This window comes from Pelobates fuscus, chromosome 5 (genome assembly GCF_036172605.1).
Source record: "Pelobates fuscus isolate aPelFus1 chromosome 5, aPelFus1.pri, whole genome shotgun sequence".
NCBI lineage: Eukaryota > Metazoa > Chordata > Amphibia > Anura > Pelobatidae > Pelobates > Pelobates fuscus.
Window position 1 is genome coordinate 347,474,602 of NC_086321.1, and position 20,996 is coordinate 347,495,597.

Sequence of the window (20,996 nt, forward strand, 5' to 3'; positions counted from 1 at the left end):
GGAAAGCATTGAATAATACTTTCCTATAAGGAGGTCTAATGCGCTCATGGCCATTGCCGTGCATGTGCATTAGGCTGACATCGGCGGGGGAGGAGCGTGGGCGGAGCCTGAGCCAGCGTCAAGGGACATAGCCGCTGGATTCGGGTAAGTGGCTGAAGAGTTTTTAACCCCTTCAGCCTTGCGGGAAGGGGACCCCAAGGGGGAGAGTGGGGGGACAGCTATTAACCCATTAGTGCCAGGAAAATGGGTTTGTTTTTCTGGCACTATAGTATCCCTTTAAGTCTTTCCACAATATATAGCCTTGTTTTCTGTGTCTCTGTATGTATGGATATATATACTGTATATGTGATTGCTTTTTAAAATAAACTAATCACATCAATTTGTTGTTAACAAAAGCTAAAGTTGTGCTGGGACGTTTTCCTTTTTTATCTTTCAAATTATTTTATCTAGAATCTTTCCTCCACGCATGTCTAATGTACGTACTCTCTAAACACAAAAGCAGAACGACTTACGGTCAGGGCTTTCCACCTTGGCGTAGTTTCCTTGCTCCAGGAAACTAATGTTCCCCAAGTGCAGTATACCAGCAGTAATCTGTAGGACCATCTGTTGTGCTTCCCCATTGATACCAATGACCTGCATGGCATTCTGAGTTTCAGCAGGTCAGGCAAATTCCACGAAAAGAGGCAAAGCCAGCAAAAGAGGGAAGAAAATGGATAAAATTACATTTTATGAGCATGTCTGAATGTACCATGTGATGGTAATGAACTAAACAAATCTGCAGCATTAAATCAATTTATGTGATATTCATGGGAGATAAAATAAGCCGCAAAAACAAAGTTTAAGTTACCTGGAATTCAGCGCCGGGCAAAGCTTTCGGCACTGACTTTTACGCCTCCATCTGACGTCTCATGGAACTCGCGTGGTTCAATCACAGGTTTCTCATAGAGAAAGAGTCTTGGGCTGCTTAAGTTTCATTTTTCGGGGGTGAAACTAACCCCCAGCATACAATTAAAATTATCTCTGTATATGCAGTGCTTCAAGGTGAAACACGGCACATACTGACTCCTAAAACCATAACTACTTTAAGTCACTGAAGTGGTCATTGTGCTTGGAGCAACCTTTAATATTCAGGTAAAAATAGTTAATATGTTGGATAACAGTTTGCTGATCTAAGAAGAAATCTAAGAAGTAATATTTCCACTTTTGATGTCACAATAAAAGGTTGCACATTGTTACACTACTTTATCTTGTTAAAAGCGGTGTGATATCTAGCTGAAACATTTATCACATTTTTTACTTCTTCAAAAGACTAGACATTGCTTTTTTTTCTTACAGTTTAGATATGACAAATTTTAAACTGTGTCAGCACTTATGTGCAAGTTTTGCCATTAATTTCCATATCGATTCAACTTGTGGGGGGCACGAATACAATTTATATACATAAATTACATCTGCAACGTAGAAATAAAATAAACATAATACTTGTGCTGCAATCATTCTTCTTTTGCATTTAAAGTCATGATAAAAACGGTGGCTTATTACAAGCATTATGAATGTTTAAGAAATAAATAAATATGACTTACCAGCATCTCGGAGAAATCACTCTTATCATCTGTTCCATCCACTTTATAAGTGTCCGATTGATTTAGGTAGAAATAGTAATCAACTGACATGATACCCAAGTTCTGCCTTTGTTCCTGCGATGCTCCTTCTATGAGCTGCAAATATGAAAAAAAACCAAAAAACATTTGTGTCCTGTGGTGAACTGCGTTGGCATGCACTGCAAGCTCCGTTAGGGTGTCACCAAAATTACCATCTGTTTGTCGCTTAAAAATACTAATATAAAAAAAAGTGAAAAGCAGGTGTGTGATTTTCTTTGTTCAAAAACACAACAAGCTCTCCAAAGAACGGAAATTTGTGAACAAGATTACCCTGACATCCAAGAGGGCTCTAGCACAACCAAAGCTGCGAGACAACATCCCTTCTATGGCTGTGGCTATTCTCAAAATAGTATATGGCCACCTCATGGATAAGCTCATACCTCCGATTCATAAGTATCTGCCTTACTTTAAATCCGGTTTAATCCGGTTGGTATCAACAGGCACATCATATGCCAGTACTAAAATGTTCACTGCTGTGCTACAGCCTGTCCTAGTGCACTAGACACCCAACTGGCATTGGGAATATACTACTGAAGGTTTTTTGTTTTGTTTTTAGTTTTTTATACATTTCAAAGTAAATAAAAAATTTGAGGTCAAAGTAGGCGAAACTTAAAGTATTACTGATTTTTTTTTTCAATTTCAGCTATTTGAAATTTGGAATTCACGTGTTTGTTATACTTGAACAATAGGTTGACAAGAAAATCCAATGTACATAATATTTGGTTTTCGGATGAGAGCTGTAAAAAGCATGCTAGTCACCTGATAGAAAACATGAAAATTGCGTTCACTCTCATTTTGATTAACCACACGGGATTTCTCCAGGAGAAAGTTTGAAATTTTGCCTCCATCTGGCTCTCCTCCGCGGCTGAACTGGATCTCAAAATATTTACCCTGTGAGAGGAGGTACATACTTGTTAGCTGTATGTATACACCATTACTTTCAGTAATTTTTGGATCACTCAAACCTACGGACTATGCAAACTAGGTAGGTTTGAGTGATCCCAAAATCCAAAAAAGTATATTTCAGTTTCATAATATTCACAAGTTCCACTTTATTATATAAAATATATGTGTATACATTAATGGGGACGATTGACTCACAAATCTGCTGGAATTGTTGTTCCTGACGGTCTTAGCGTTGCCAAATGCTTCAAGCAGTGGATTAGATTGGAGAATTATGTCTTTGACATGCTAGGGATTAAAAAAAACAAACTCAATGAGTAAGACTATGAGAGGAATCAAATTAGGTACCAAGTCATTTTATATATGAAAAGTATTTAACAATGGAGAATACATTTAGACATCTCTCATCTTTGGGTATTTGCTGAGTGCCACGGGCATGACCATATAGCTACCAGGTTACATTTTCAACGAATATACTCAACAATACAGGTATGGTTCAGAGTTTAATGGAAAGTTATTCTTCTGTTGTGGACCTCTTTTTGGTCAACCCGCTTTCTTGTTGTAATTGGTAGGAGTGAAAGGGCAAGCCTGAATTCTGGCATTGTTGGTCCTTTTTTGTGACCTTTTAGAGACAGTAAGGGCCAACAGTCATCAGGTCAATGGATGGAAAGTATCAACCTTGGAATCTTCACCCCGTAACACTGTCTTTACACTAAATCTAGTGTTTCTCCTGAATTCTAGACTTAATATTATATATAATTCTAGACATAATATTTCTTGTTGTAATTGGTAGGAGTGAAAGGGCAAGCCTGAATTCTGGCATTGTTGGTCCTTTTTTGTGACCTTTTAGAGACAGTAAGGGCCAACAGTCATCAGGTCAATGGATGGAAAGTATCAACCTTGGAATCTTCACCCCGTAACACTGTCTTTACACTAAACCTAGTGTTTCTCCTGAATTCTAGACTTAATATTATGGAGCAAGGGGAAACATTTTTAATCTAACTGAATTTCTTATGTGGAAGATAAAACCCTCTAGATATTAGCAATGTCAGTATATGTCTAATATATTGGTGTCCCATGGTTTAAAACAGTGGTTCTGAATCCAGTCCTCACTCTCTCCTAGCAGTCCATGATTTAAGGATTACCCAGTTGTGTATAAGGTGTTTTTAAAAACAAACAAACAAACAAACAAACAAACAAAAAAACATCTTAAACACAACCAGGTGATCTCTAAATCCTCGACTAGTAGGTGGGGCGTGAGGAATGATCTTGCAACCACGGGTTTAGAGCATTATCAACTAAATTTTAAGAATGTGGTGATAATTATTTTGTTTTGTGGAACTTTATTCTGACCATGTAAAGGAATTCCACGTAAAAGATAGTGACATACATATAAAATGTCTGTTAATCCATACACCAGCTGGAGGAAAGGTGTTTTACAATCAAGGGAGTCTGATGGAACTTACATAGTTCTTATCCTATCCCTGACTGGTAGTTCTCATATTAATGAAAGTAAAGGTACGTATATATTTTTAACTTAACCCGCAATGGGAGGCCAGTTGACACTCTCAGCCCTTTACTGACAATACTTTACTGTTCAAGCTAAACTTTTATGTTTAACGGTTTAACACTAAAAGGAAAGATTACACCAGGATGGGTTGGGGGCTCCAGACACCATAATCAATTCATTGAGATGAAGTGGCTATGGTGCTTGAAGTGCTCCTTTACGTAGGTCTATACATCATTCTATTACTTGCCTCCCTAGTGATGGTGTATCATACTGCCTATAGAAAACGCACGGTGAAACATACGCTCTCTAAAAGCATATATTTGTTGTGAAAGGCAGATTTTTTTTGAGTCCTCCCTCCAGAGCCCCTTACATCAGAGAACTCAGGATTGAACTTTGGAAATCACCTAAGCAGATGGTAATATTAGTTGGATGCCCCAAGTACAAAATCCCACTACACGAGAACCGTTCAACGTTTCACTGTCATTATCATGCAATATTAAATGTAGCACCCTGACAATTGAAACAAAGCCAGCAGATGGCATTGCTGTGCTTCTCCTGAGTGTGTTTAATATTTCTATCCATGTAACATTCGTAAAAACAAACCTTTCTTAAACACACCCGTAAACAAGCTATCGAAACATTTTGACATACGATAAATGCTAACTGTCCCAAACAGGGTACCTTTTTTTAAAAGCACAAACTTTGTTTTTGATTGACATTCCTGCACATGACAACATCCCCTCTATTGTAACCTTTCTGAAACGCTCCCAGATTATTATGCTCTGCAACATTTACAGTAAATTGTATTTAGATAAAGACTTTTAAGGAACTTTATTTTGTGTATAGCCGCTTAACTTGATTTTTATTTTATTTTATTATTACCATCTTTGTGCTCTCCTGTTCGAATTAATTTGAACATTTACAGTAATCCCATTCCACGCTTCAACAGCTCTTCCATAAACAAGTATTTTCTGATGACCTAATTATTTTTCATCTGTATATGTCCAATCTTCTAACTACCAAACAAAACATATTTTCCTTCCCTGCCTAAGTCTGTACATCTGTGCATACTTAGGCTTTCGCTCATTGTTGTCAGGCCCACCCTTTGGCGGGCCACCAGAGTTGGACCTGGTGCCTTGAGGCACCCTGCAGTCTGGATGCAAGTATAGCTAAATATTCAACAGATACAAGTCAAACTGCTCAGGATACTCGTGGTGCATTGCCTGAGTTAATCTGTTTGCATGCATGGAAGTGTATAATTTGGGTTGTATAGGACTGTCAGCCCATGGCTGCTAAATTTATAGCAATGCAGCCTGAATTTAGAAGGAACTGACCACTAGCCAGAAATTGGATCCAGGAAACGCATCCCCTGGCTGTGCAATCTGCAAGTAAATATGTGGTATGGAAGATGAAGAAAAATAGGGACAAAAATGTACAAAGAGGGACAACTAGTGGACACCCAGGGAAATGGGATTACAAGAGAGACACAAGTGACAACTAATGTTCACACAATAAAGGCAACTGAGACGTGTGTCTATTAGTTAATAATTGTATGTATGACTGTTTGTATGTGTGTTAACATATAAGTATGTGTGTCTGTATGAGTATGTGTTCGTATGTGTGAGTGTTAGTATGTTTCTGTCTGTATGAGTGTGTGTTCATATTTGTATGGTATATGTGTGAATGTTAGTAAGTGTCTGTCTGTATGAGTGTGTGTTTGTATGTGTATGTGTCTACAGTATTTGATCCCCTGCTGATTTTGAACGTTTGTCCACTGACAAAGAAATGACCAGTCTATAATTTAATGGTAGGTGATTTATTAACAGTGAGAGACAGAATAACAAAAACAAAAATCCAGAAAAATGCATGTCAAACAAGTTATAAATTGATTTGCATGTCAATGAGTGAAATGTATTTAATCCCCTATCAATCAGTAAGATTCCTGGCTCCCTGGTGTTCTTTTTTTACAGGTAACGAGCTTAGATTAGGAGCACTCTTAAAGGGAGTGCTCCTAATCTCAGCTTGTTACCTGTATAAAAGACATCTGTCCACAGAAGCAATCAATCAGATTCCAAACTCTCCACCATGGTCAAGACCAAAGAGCAGTCCAAGGATGTCAGGATGTCAGATGTCAAGATTGTAGACCTACACAAGGCTGGAATGGGCTACAAGACAATCGCCAAGCCGCTTGGTGAGAAGGTGACAATAGTTATTGCGATTAATTGCAAATGGAAGAAACACAAAATAACTTTCACTCTCCCTCGGTCTGGTGCTCCATGCAAGATCTCACCTTGTGGAGTTTCAATGATCATGAGAACGGGGAGGAATAAGCCCAGAACTACATGAGAGGATCTCCTGCAGAGCCCGCAAGGTCCCCCTGCTCAAGAAAGCACATGTACAGGCCCGTCTGAAGTTTGCCAATGAACATCTGAATGATTCAAAGGAGAACTGGGGGAAAGTGTTGTGGTCAGATGAGACCTAAATCGAGCGCTTTGGCATCAACTCAACTTGCCGTGTTTGGAGGAGGAGGAATGCTGCCCAAGACCCCAAGAACACCATCCCCACTGTCAAACATGGAGGTGGAAACATTATGCTTTGGGGGTGTTTTTCTGCTAAGGGGACAGGACAACTGCACAGCATCAAAGGGACAATGGACAGGGCCATGTACCGTAAAATCTTGGGTGAGAACCTCCTTCCCTCAGCCAGGGCATTGAAATTGGGTCGCGTATGGGAATTCCAGCATAACAATGACCCAAAACACACAGCCAGGAGTGGCTCAAAAAGAAGCACATTAAGGTCCTGGAGTGGCCTAGCCAGTCTCCAGACCTTAATCCCATAGAAAATCTGTGGAGGGAGCTGAAGGTTTGAGTTGCCAAACATCAGCCTAGAAAACCTTAATAACTTGGAGAGGATCTGCAAAGAGGAGTGGGACAAAATCCCTTCTGAGATGTGTGCAAACCTGGTTGCCAGCTACAAGAAATGTCTGACCTCTGTGATTTCCAACCAGTACTAAGTACTAAGTACTACTAAGTATTAAGTCGAGGGGTCAAATTCTTATTTCACTCATTGACATGCAAATCTAATCAATTTTTTGTTGTGGTTGTTATTCTGTTAAAATACACCTACCATTAAAATTATAGACTGATTATTTCTTTGTCAGGGGGCAAATGTTCAAAATCAGCAGGTGATCAAATACTCCCCCCCCCTCACTGTATATGAACAAGTCTGTGTAAAATGTGGCTGTATGTGTGTTTCTATATGTGTATTAGAATGTGAATCTTTTATAATATGAGTCTGTACGTACTGTATGTTCATATGTGTTTGTGCATGTTTATCTGTATCTTTGTTCATATGTATTATTATTTATTTTAGTATGTATATATAAATGCTAGCTTGTGTGTATGTATGTGTGGGAACCTAATGTGATAAAGTTACTAAACATCTAATTCTGCAATATACATATAGGCTGTATTAGTCCTGGCCCTTTAATGCATAGGGTGTTAGTAAATCTCCACTTAGTACCTAAGCACCAGAAAAAATGCTAAAGGGAGAAAGGTCACTGTCTAAAAGATTGGCAGCCCTAATAATCAAAAGTAGACAGACGGATAAAGTAAAATAAAATAAAGAAAGCCTCTCTCCTTGTGAGACTTACTAAATAGGCATAGAAGAAAAAATGTAAATCAAAAATCATAACGAACTCCCATGCCTAAGTAAGTGAGGAGAGGAAGTGCTAAACACCTAAATCTGCAATATACAGGTGATACTCGAAAAATTAGAATATCATGCAAAAGTTAATTTATTTCAGTAATACAACGTAAAAGGGGAAACTAATAATATGAGATAGACGCATCACATGCAAAGCAAGATAGTTCAAGCCGTGATTTGTCATAAGTGCGATGATTATGGCTTACAGCTAGAGATGTCCCGAATAGCTCGCTGGCGAATAGTTCCTGGCGAACATAGCTTGTTCGCGTTCACCACGGACGGCGAACATATGCGATGTTCGGTCCGCCCCCTATTCGTCATCATTGAGTAAACTTTGACCCTGTACCTCACAGTCAGCAGACACATTCCATCCAATCAGCAGCAGACCCTCCCTCCCAGACCCTCCCACCTCCTGGACAGCATCCATTTTAGATTCATTTGGAAGCTGCATTCTTTTTTTTTGTAATTATTTTTTTTATTTATTTTTTTAGACAGAAGTGTGTTATATATTTATTTTTTCCTGTGTAATTCAATTGCAGTTGCCTGCCTGCCAGCGTGTGTGTCAGGCTCACAGCGTATACTGTGCCCACTTGCCCAGTGCCACCACTCCTATCTGGTGGCACATTAGATTACACACTCAGTGCCCCAAATTTGAAGTAGGAGGACCAACCAAGCATCTTTTTCCATCTCTCGGTTCCTAAAATCAATGCCATATACACGTCCCCTGATAGGGGACGTAAGAGGGATTAAACTGATAAGAATAGTACTACTTAACACACCACTCCTATCTGGTGGCACATTAGATTACACGAGCAGTGCCCCAAATTTGAAGTAGGAGGACCAACCAAACATATTTTTCCATCTCCGGGTACCTAAAATCAATGCCATATACACGTCCCCTGATAGGGGACGTAACAGGGATTAAACTGATAGGAATAGTACTACTTAACACACCTTATAATAACGCAGAGAGAGGCAACGCAGAGAGAGGAGTCTGAAGAAGAGGAGTCAGAGGAGGAAGGTGGCTTTGAGGAGGTGGAAGACCAAACACAGCAAGTGTCCCAGGGGGCTTGTTGTCACCTTTCGGGGACCCTTGGTGTTGTACGTGGCTGGGTGGAGGAAGAGACCTTCAATGACATCAGTGAGGACAAGGAACGGGACATGGCTAGCTTGGTATCCAACCTTGTGCAAATGGGGAGTTTGCGGTTGTGCAAATGGACTTTTTGCGCTTGTTTGCGGTGCGTTAAACGGGGAGTTTGGTCTGTCACTGTGAAGCGGGCGTAACCCTTACACTACCTGATTGATACAACATCATACCTGATGTTTTAAAGCATGTAATTACAAACAATTTAGGAATGTTAGGTTTATGCCCTTTATGGATTAAAACCAGACTCTGCATCAACTATGTAATTTTCCATGGGAGTTTTGCCATGGATCCCCCTCCGGCATGCCACAGTCCAGGTGTTAGTCCCCTTGAAACAACTTTTCCATCACTATTGTGGCCAGAAAGAGTCCCCGTGGGTTTTAAAATTCGCCTGCCTATTGAAGTCTATGGCGGTTCGCCCGGTTCGCCCGTTTGCAAACATTTGCGGAAATTCGCATTCGCCGTTGGCAAACGGAAAATTTTATGTTCGCGACATCTCTACTTACAGCTCATGAAAATCCCAAATCCACAATCTCAGTAAATTAGAATATTGTGAAAAGGTGCAATATTCTAGGCTCACCGTGTCCCACTCTAATCAGCTAAGTAAGCCATAACACCTGCAAAGGGTTTCTGAGCCTTTAAATGGCCTCTCAGTCTGGTTCAGTAGGAATCACAATCACGGGGAAGACTGCTGACCTGACAGTTGTGCAGAAAACCACAAAATCATTGACACCCTCCATAAGGAAGGAAAGTATCAAAAGGTAATTGCGAAGGAAGTTGTATGTTCCCAAAGTGTTGTATCAAAGCACATTAACAGAACATTATGTGGAAGGGAAAAGTGTGGAAGAAAAAGGTGCACAAGCAGCAATGATGACCGCAGCCTGGAGAGGATAGTCAGGAAAAGGCCATTCAAAAGTGTTGGGGACTTTCACAAGTAGTGGACTGAGGCTGGAGTCAGTGCATCAAGAGCCACCACACACAGACGGATCCTGGACATGGGCTTCAGATGTCGTATTCCTCTTGTCAAGCCGCTCCTGAACAACAAACAACGTCAGAAGCGTCTTACCTGGGCTTAAGAAAAACAGACCTGGTCTGTTGCTCAGTGGTCCAAAGTCCTCTTTTCTGATGAGAGAAACTTTTGCATCTAATTTGGAAACCAAGGAGTATGGAGGAAGAATGGAGAGGCACACACTGCAAGATGCTTGAAGTCCAGTGTGAAGTTTCCACAGTCTATGTTGATTTGGGGAGCCATGCAATCTGCTGGTGTTGGTCCACTGTGCGTCATTAAGTCCAGGGTCAACGCAGCCGTCTACCAGGAGATTTTGGAGCACTTCATGCTTCCTTCCGCAGACGAGCTTTATGGGGATGCTGACTTCATTTTCCAGCAGGACTTGGCACCTGCCCACACTGCCAAAAGCACCAAAGCCTGGTTCAATGACCGTGGGATTACTGTGCTTGATTGGCCAGCAAACTCGCCTGACCTGAACCCCATAGAGAATCGTTGGGGCATTGCCAAGAGAAAGATGAGAGACATAAGAACGAACAATGCAGAAGAGCTGAAGGCCGCTTTGCATGTAATGCGTCTATCTCACATATTAGTTTCCCCTTTTACTGCATTACTGAAATAAATTAACTTTTGCACAATATTCAAACTTTTCCTGGCCTTTTAATGCAGAGTGTTAGTAGATCTCTCCTTAAAAGGGATTATTTTAAGTGCAGGACTTATTTTTGTGTATTAATTTCCGAATTAAAAATATACGCATAACCGCTTTCTATCACAATTTTGAACCTGCAGGATGAGAAGACATGGCTCTTTGGGATTTTCAATCATGTTTCTATTTATTTAGGGAGGTAAATACTATTGCAGAAACTATGCTTTATAGCACGAAAGCTTGCCTTGGTGATTTCCAAATTCATACCAATCAAACCAAAAAAAACCCCAAAAAAACACAATGGGTCTGACCTCATGAATGATGAAATGTTATTGTTAACAGACAGTGCAGCCATATGTCTGTTGTACCATGCATCTCAATTCAAGCCTAATTCAAACTCTGAAATGAATTGTTGCTTAACCTCTCTCTCAAGGACAGGAAGCCCCCTTATTTCTACTGCTATTTTGTGTTGTGTTTGTTGACATGTTTCCATGTCACCGCGCACTTAAATAGTTTCGGCCTTTGTTTTGTTACCCTGTAGATATCATTAAACGACAAAACAAAACATCAAAAAATAGGAAGTACATCTTCAGTCTGGAGAAAATATATATTTTTTTTTTATAAAAAAATTAGAATTCTTGATACCTGCACTTTGCTGCCACCTCCAGACACTTTGGAAATATATCCCATAATATATTTTGCTGCTACAGTTTTCCCTGCTCCACTTTCACCACTGGAATATAAAAATGAAAGAAAACAACCATTAATTACTTTACAATATTTACATTTATATGTCTCATAATTTGACATCCATTAAGTAGTTTTAAACTTTAGTTTGCATTTTTTTATTTTGTATAAGATTTATTAATACAATTAGTGGATTTTACAATACTTCAGGGCCATCCTGATTTCCTCTTGGAGTTTGGATACCTATTTCCTTGGTGAGGAATACCACCTGATACCTAATTCGTTTTTTTATCCACATATATCATCATGAGAACCTCATCTATCCAACAGATCCAAAAGTGGGGATTGTACCACTTTACACTGGTTTTCAGGAGCCAGTAGGAGGCTCCACATAATGTAAGTGCTTTTCCACTCATCTATTTCATCTACCTCCCTCACTCAATATACTACACTATGTTAGTGTTTTTTTCTGTTTATTTTGCATACCCTCCGGACCACCTACCACTGGACCCAGAGAGACACCAAACATCCTTAGGCAGGGACTATATATTTCTTATTTTATTTATGTCATACTCTAATTTGGCATAAAACACTATATAAATGTTCCCTTCTCTTTTTGTCACATTGCATACTCACCAAAATCCAAGGATTTCTTAAGGTGCTACTTGTCAGGATTACTGTTTGATCCAGCACGTAGAACTGTATAGCACGGATGACAAATAAGTAACGTATTACCGGTCCTTAGAATGGCCGGATTTAACGTACATAGAATAGTCAAAAATACTAGACGAGGTCAGGGAACACAGAAAGGGACGCAGCGATAAGGAAAGCCAAGAGTCAGGATACCAGAATATAAGTCAATAAACAAAGCCAAAGTCAAAGTCAAAAACCAGGTAGAAAACTAATAACAGGAACGCACTCTCGGACAACCACAAGGGAAACCACGACAGGGCACTGAGCAGGATGAGAACTGGGCCTAAATACCCCTCCTCTAGATCTTATAAGCTGTAACCGGCCTTTGACCCCAAAGTCAGTTACCAGGTTTAATTTGCATAATTGCTGCTCAGCATTAACCCCTCTGTGGATTAGGTTGCTGCTTGGCACAACTTTTCCTGTGTGGACAGTAAATGTCATTAACCACATTTCTATAAGCGGATGAATACGTGACACTACTCGTCTTTTAATTGTGTATATATTTTCTATTAAACAAATTAAAATGTAACTGTACCTTTTTTATTAAAGTGGCCGCCCCCTACAAAATGAGTATAAAATCTATATGAGATACTTACATTGACTGTGTTGGAATTTCACAGAAATTTAATTGAAGTCAAAAGTTATACTTAAATAAAGTACTTTGTCTTAGTATATTTACTATGTTTGACAAAACTTGACCATCAAGTTTTGTCATTTTCCCCAGACGTTGATTGAGTTCCTTTTCTATTTTTCTATATTAGAATCTGAGATATGTTGTTCTGTAGGATAAGATGCTGAAATGGCATTGCCTCCATATGTTTTGTATCAATATGTTCCCTTGTGTATTGCAGTCTGTATGAACACACACTCTTGTGCAATCTAAAGTGAATGGGTTTACATTGTCCAATGTTGTATGTGGTCAATCTGGATCATCCTGTAGACAACTATCCTAGTGAGTAGATATGAAAGCGGATTACATTATTTTGAGAGAGCTCTGTTGGTTAACATAGAAACATAGATTGTGACGGCAGATAGGAACCATACGGTCCATCCCTATAGACTGTAAGTTCATTTGAGCAGGGTCCTCTTCAACCGATAGTTCCTGTAAGTTTTCTTGTAATTGTCCTATTTATAATATTGTAAAGCGCTACGGAATCTGTTGGCGCTACATAAATGGCAATAATAATAATAATAATCTAGTCTGCCCAATCTTCTAAATACTTTCATTAGTCCCTAGCATTATCTTATAGCTAGGATAGTCTTATGCCTATCCCACACATGCTAAAACTCCTTCACTGTGTTAACCTCTACCACTTCAGCTGAAAGGCTATTCAATGCATCCACTACCCTCTCAGTAAAGTAATATTTCCTGATATTATTTTTAAACCTTTGCCCCTCTAATTTAAGACTATGTCCTCTTATTGTGGTAGTTTTTCTTCTTTTTTTTAAATATACTCCTCCTTAACACACCAACTATAAATCTCAAGGTCATATTCTCCGTTCCTAATTGGGTCCCTTTCTTCCAAGAATGGTAAAAATGTTTAAAAACTATCAATATGGTAGTATTTCAGTCCGATTGGGGAGAAAATGTTTTGAATATTCTTACAGGGCTATTTACTAAAATAAGAATGAAGAGGAATTCAATGCTCAAGTTAAGCTTAAGTAGCTGAAATGAAATATGAGCTGAAATATGTTTTTTTTTTTACTCTATCCAATGATGGCCAAGAAGTTTGATCAGCATTTAAAACCTGCACACATCAATATATCCACACAGTTATCAACAGACACATACCTGATTATGACACATTGATTCTCCCCATCAATGAGCATGTTACGATACATGTTGTCCGTTAGGGCATAGATATGTGGGGGGTTCTCGTACTGCGCCTGAGCAAAGGAGACAGACCTGTAAAACAAACTATAATCCAAGTCCTCTTACAATGTCCAGAAACACATTTTACAGCGTACTTACTCATAACACTAACACCAAACCTCTCTTATCATAGCTAACCTCTACAATCCCAGCAAAATTCACAACAAAATGTCCCCTGAGAACTATATAGCTTTCTGCATGCTTACTAGGGTGCACACAAAAATTGCAATGTGTGCCATTGTGTGAAGGTGATGGTTCGATGAGCCAACATTTGGAAAATAAATGCATTGTGGGTAAGTGCATGTTTAAGATAATCTGCATATCAAGATATTGGGTGCTTACACTTCTGCAAAGACAATGTAAAGCTGTAAACTATAGCTCTGCATGGAGGGGCTTAATGTGTCCTACAGAGATGCATTGATTTAATGCATCTCTATGAGGAGATACTGATGGGCGCATCGCTGCGCTTTGCTGTGCATGAGCAATAGCCTCCCAATGCTTTCCTATGGAAAAGCATTGGATTGGCTGAGATAATCAAAATTGATTATTTCAGTCAGGGAGGCTGGGCCAGCTGCTATGATACTGGGGTGGCGTGGTTGAAACCTACCTTTTCATTGTAAAGAGAGGGGGGCCAGGCGGGATCTAAATGCTGGGTTTTACACTTTAGTGCCAGGTATAGATGTTTGTGCTCCTGACAATAAAGTTTGTTAAAGGGCCTCATAATTAGAGTAGAGAAATAGAAAAAAGTGCACTAAATGTCTCAGTCTGAACTGAGTGTGCTCATGCAAACACATCACAGAGATTTATTTTAACCTCGGGTTCAGTTTGATAATTTATCTCTGTATACCGAAAAAATTATTTGGAAACCTTCTTACTTGATCTTTGTAAATCAACATTTAGTGACTTTAAAGATATACAAAACACACTAATCACCAGTTAGAAACAGACCAAGCACACAAACAGGTATAAAAAATACCTAATGGATTCTAGACTGTAGAAAAAATAGGACTCCGCCCAGTCCTCGCAATACAATTTAAATAGAAAAGATCTACAGAACAGAAAAAAATCATAGAGTAGTATAGCCAGTATACATAGAATCACCAATTATTAAGTTGAACTCACAGACATAGTTTAATAGTAGGCGTATCTCAATAGTAGAGAGATGATATGGGATCCTCAACAACTGTGTCCTCCAAGTGAACCCCACAATAAAAGTCTCCAGCCCATAAATAACACTAAAAAGAATAATATTTATATTTGATAATATAAATAAAGCCTACAAACTCTAAAATTAATAATATACCCTGAATGGACCCTAAAAACTTTTTAGAGTTTGTAGGCTTTATTTATATTATCAAGTATGATTCTTTTTAGAGTGTTATTTATGGGCTGGAGACTTTTATTGTGGGGTTCACTTGGATGACACAGATAGGTTTTTTGGTGTCTCTTTTAAGGTTGTGGATATATATACCACGAGGATATTTTTTGTTTTGACACACACTAACTCCTCTAATACTACTTATATTATGTATATTATGTATTTATAAGTGTTGATTATAAGCTAATTTTATGGAGTATTGTTTTTCAATATTTCTTTTCTTTTCTATATGTGCTATTTATCTTTTTGATGTATGTTCTATGAGCCTCTTGGGACTGTTTATGGAGGAGGGGAGGACTTTACATGGATTTTCGGATCGACCGTGCATTTGTTCAAAGTGCCGATTGTACACATGCATAAAAGATAGAACGATATATGAAAACGAGGCTTGGAATGCCATCAATGCAGCTGGAACAGCGTGGCGTCGATCGAAGGCGGATTATGGCGGGAGCCTTACCGGGTTATTTAAAACCACGCTGAAAAGAGAAGGACGACGCTGCACGGGAGATCCTGGTAACAATTACCCCTGAGGAAGTCCGATCTGTTACGGACGAAACGCGTAGGGTTGGACTATCGTAGAGAGACTTTTATTGTATTAAATTTGTTTTTATTTAGACTTTTTTTTTTTAATTTAGTGACGGTATCCCTCTTATTTTACATCGATTGGAGGAGGATGGCCGTGGATAATATCTGATGATATGCTTTTATATCACTACAAATTTCGTAAGTGTAATTTATTGTAGTGCAGGGTATATTAATCTACCATCTACACTTATTTGTGGTTTATTTCTCTCCTACATGTCCATACATCCATGTTGAGGATCCCATATCATCTCTCCACTATTGAGATACGCCCAGTGGTGTATCCTGGTTTTGTGCTGCCCTAGGCAGGACAAAACTCAGGCGCCCCCCTCCCCCCCGCGCCACCCCCACCCAACCTTTCCCCCGCCCCGCATTCTAAATACACACACACACATTCACTGACAGATACGCATACACTAGCTAACAGAAACACACACTCGCTAACAGAAACACACACACACTAACAGACACACTCACACTCAGTAACAGACAAACACACTCACTAACAGACACACACTAACAGACACACACTCACTCACTAGCAGACACAAACTAGCAGACACACACACTCACTAACATACACACACACTCACAGTCAGACACACTCACTAACAGACACACACAGTCAGACACACACACTCACAGGCAAACACACTAACAGACACACACACTAACAGACACACACACAAACAGACACACACTAACAGACACACACACACTAACAGACACACTCACACTTAGTAACAGACAAACACACTCACTAACAGACACACACTAACAGACACACACACTAACACACACACACTAACAGACACACACACACACACTAACAGACACACACTAACACACACTAACAGACACACACTAACACACACACACACTAACACACACACACACACACACACACTAACACACACACACTAACAGACACACACACCCACATTAACACATTTTTTAAAATTTATTTAAACACAGCCTCCTTACCTTTGGGAATGCTGGGGGGGGGGGGTCTCTTCCTCCCTGGTGGTCCAGTGGCTGCTGGGTGGGCGGCATTGGCGGGCGGCTGGCGAGGGAGCACTTCCTCTGAGCTGTCTGCTCACCTCCCTCGCGCGCCTCAGAGTGAGGCTGGGAGCCGGAATATGATGTCCCTGTTGCTGATGCCACATGTTGTTTATGCACAGAACTGACATTAGGCAGCCCAGAACAAGACCCTAGCACACAAGTGGCAATAACTCAATGTCTGCAGTGTTTCAAGAAGAAAGATGACACATACATATTCCTACCACCACGACCACTTCAGATCAAGGGAGCTGAGCAGACAGCTCAGAGGAAGTGCTCCCTCGCCAGCCGCCTGCCAATGCCGCCCACCCAGCCCAGCAGCCCGCCGGCATGTCTGTTAGCCACAAGGCTAACAAGACATTTGCCTTGGGCATTTGGGGGCGGCTTTTTTTGCCGCCCCCTGGAAAATGCCGCCCAAGGCAAATGCCTTGTTTGCCTCGCGGCTAATACGCCCCTGGATACGCCTACTATTAAATTATGTCTGTGAGTGCAACTTAATAATTGGTGATTCTATGTATACTGGCTATACTACTCTATGATTTTTTTCTGGTCTGTAGATCTTTTCTATTTACATTAGTGACTTTAAAGTAGCTATTATTCATCTTTTTTCCCCATCAATCATCTTTTTTTTTTTTTTTGCGCCACGGACAGAATCCCGAATCACAACTCAAAACGAAAATTCTTGGTAATTGCACGTTTCGGATGGTTCGTGATTTGGCTACATTTTGGTTCAGAGCTCGGGAATTCGACTGATCTCCTGATTGGCCCAAATCCTGATGAATTTATGCACAGTTAGGTTAATATAATCCTCCTAAAGACCAATGATGAAATAAATCAATCATGGTAAAATAGCCATTAAATATCCTACATCAAAAGGTAATGTCCCACTTAATTAAAGTTAGCACGTCTATATAGTGCTCATAATGTTTATTAAGCAGGGTATACCATACTGACATAAGGTACTTATAGACTACAGTATGTAGCAAGAAATGTTTAAGCATAAAAAGCAAGACTTTGGTTAAGAAAGTAGTCACATTTATACATGCCATAACATACAAATATATATATATATATATATATATATATATATATATATATAAATTCTTTATTGCATAGCAAATAAATATTAGTAGAACAGGTAAATATAATAACTTACAGCCCCTTGGTAAAGTTCAATTTCTCTGTCTGTGAAATAGGGCATCTGTTTGAACGGATTAACAGAGATTAAGACAGAACCTATATATGTCTGGAGGCGTTATCAAGGAAAAATATGTGAATGGATTATTTTAAGTTGAACATAACAATATGCCGACAGAAAGACATAAATTCAATTAGAAAACATGCGCGGTTATACAATAATACAAAACATTGCATTAATTATATAAAACAACACCTAAATCTTGAGGACTTCAATTAACTTATAGCTCAGTGCAATGTTCAGTAGACTTCAAACAGAAAAACGGCACTCCAAAGACATGGTTTTGCAAAATAGGAAAAGGTGTTTTCATTCATTGGGTCACAGTTTCCGTTTAGAACATAAACTTTGATCAGGTTTTAGTGTATATATATATATATATATATATATATATATATATATATATATATATATATATATATATATATATATATATGTTTGTGTGAATATATCTGATATTCCCATAACAGGCGAAGTGAAACTGACCACTAATCTGTATGTTGTAGTCGACAATGTGGTAAGTTAAGTCGTTTTAATATCACGGGAAATAACACCATGATAACAAACTTCTCAGAGAAGGGCTTGACATGGCTACAGTTTTGTTCGAAGCTCCGGAATTCGACTGATTGCCACCAGATGAATTGCAGTTCGGACTTAAACAATCTCCAAATCTGCTTAAAAGTTGACATACTCTTGGGGGACGGGGCCGGACCGCCAAGCTGGATGGTCGCAAGCAGGATCAGCTCCTGCAATGTATCAGCGTATAAGCTTTAAAATCATGATTTTCAACTTAAAAACAGATCAACAGCGAGGGTCCTCAGCGAATAAAGGAACACTGGATCCAGGGAGAGGCTGGCTCCTTGAGCTTCAGTCCCCTGGAGAAGAAATCTTCTATGTCCCAGGTGGGGCCTTCTCTGGCGGTGAGTGGGGCGGATGGCCGCTGCCCCGCTATACTGCCTAACGGAGCCCACCCAGAGACCCAAACCCACGTGGACCTGGCCATGTTCCCTTCCCCTATGGACCGGCGGGGGTGATCCCGGTCCTCACCCTGTGGCCCCGAACATGGCGACGCAACTAAGGCCCAGCAACAACACCGCCTTGATCTGCGGCCAGAACGGTGCACCTAAAATGGCGGGCGCCATGTGCGCAGGAGGCAGAGGGAAGACCTGCTCTCTCCCCATGCTCACAGCAACCAGTGCGGCTCCCGGGCACAAGCCTGATGGGCTTGCGGCCTTCGTACCCTGCAACACAAACAAACGGAAGAACCCTCACCTGTCTCCGCAGCAATCCAAACCAGCGGCAAGCAGGACAGGCGATCCAACCAAGCTGCTGACAGCTGCTGTACCGAAGAAACAAAACACCACACAATGACCTTTCCTGTCAGGGACAACCGATCCTGCCGCCAAGCGAGGTACTCCTGCAAAGGGGCCGACCCCATACTCACCTTACACCCATCTTGTATTACGACGGCCCCGAAAAATCCAGTGCGAAAAACAGCGGCAAGTTTTCTCGGACAACGTTCAGCTTCCTACCTTGGCGGACATTAGCCTCCTGATTAACAAATATGGCAGGCCCAACTTACCACAGCCGCAGCCCAAGGGAGCCCAGCGAGGAGTTCAACGAAAAGCATTGCTGGACTGTGCCCAGATTCCTGCCCCGACGGACACTCGCTCCCTACTACACCGATACGGCAGAGCAGCTATCGGCTTACCATGAGACTGCTCCGTTCTGTGAGGACTCGGGCTCACCGTAGTGCCGGTCCCTATCTCCTGAACCAGCTCAAGTAACCAGGGTGATATCTTCTTCAAAGCTCCTTACACAGATCCAGCATGATTATTTTATATTGTACTTTTATGTTTTTATAATCTTATACAGCACTCATTAGGCATGTGTTCAGATAGCCTGTTCCCAATTAATCTTACATTGACACATGTGTTTGCCTAATACTTTACTCGTTTAATATTTTACTCTGTTGACACTCATGCTTCACCGGCTTGTCTCACACTCACTCATGTCTTCGTAACTCATATAGATCACATCTTATGTTATGCTATGTACTCTCTAGACGTGTTTGACTCCCCTGTGACCTAGCTACTTAACTTCAAAAAAATGTGTGCAGTGACCCTCTATGCCTTAAACGTGTTCATATGTGTATTTTACCAATCTTGTACCTGCTGTTGGGGCATGGCAAGAGCTCGTGTTAACTATTTGCACCACAAAAATAAAGAATTAAAAAAAAAAAGTTGACATACTCTTATTGATTTGTCAGAAATCTGACAAAAATAACAAAATAAATTAATAAAAATTGCCTGGTCATTTAATGTTTAGCAAACTTGAAAAAAAATGATTGATAAGATTATAGTTTACATCAAAATATTACACAAGACAAAACAGAACCAGAGACTACAATGTTACAAACATTTAACATATGTTTGATATTACTTACAAGATATTAGATTAGTGTATATTTTCATGCAGTGTTGATCTGATTTACCTCAAGACTGAGGATTTTGAAAGAGGAAAAAATATTATAATTACCATATTTGATATAATTTGTCAATGTCAGAAACATGATTTTAGCCATCTATTTAATAATGAATTAAATGTATCCAAGGTATGATAATATCCCATCACACATTGGTAGTTCACTCGATTTACCACTTCAGGCCCGGATATTGTTTCTGTATGTCTCCATTTCCTTGCAATAATTATTTCCATAGCTAAGAATATTTGAATAATTAAATATCTATTTTTAATAGTTGCTGAATTTAATTCTAAAAAGATGTAAAAGTGTAAAAGTGCTTTCATAGGAGAAGGGATTAAGAGTATTTTAAGTTTAACAGAAATATAATAAAAAAATCTTATTTCAGGTAACAATTATCCCTATACAGTGCCACCAAATGTGTAAATAATTTACAATGTGTTCACCACACCTCCTCCAAAGGATCACTTTT

At 39.8% G+C, this 20,996-nt stretch overlaps 1 protein-coding gene across 2 annotated transcripts in view; it reads right to left on the reverse strand.

Moving 5' to 3' along the window:
- The window catches only part of MYO1F (myosin IF), a 57,099-nt gene that overhangs the window by 24,753 nt on the left and 11,350 nt on the right, over positions 1-20,996 (reverse strand). Inside the window, exons 1-8 of one of the 2 annotated variants that reach the window (XM_063455865.1) lie at positions 20,489-20,537; positions 18,004-18,048; positions 13,748-13,842; positions 11,221-11,308; positions 2,763-2,852; positions 2,421-2,552; positions 1,584-1,718; positions 513-645 (exon numbers count right to left, since the gene is read on the reverse strand). In XM_063455865.1, coding sequence (XP_063311935.1) covers positions 513-645; positions 1,584-1,718; positions 2,421-2,552; positions 2,763-2,852; positions 11,221-11,308; positions 13,748-13,842; positions 18,004-18,048 — 718 coding nt within the window. In that variant the 5' untranslated portion in view covers positions 20,489-20,537. Of the gene's footprint in view, positions 1-512; positions 646-1,583; positions 1,719-2,420; positions 2,553-2,762; positions 2,853-11,220; positions 11,309-13,747; positions 13,843-18,003; positions 18,094-20,488; positions 20,538-20,996 lie in introns of those variants that run through there. The other variant, XM_063455864.1, reaches the window with a different exon arrangement.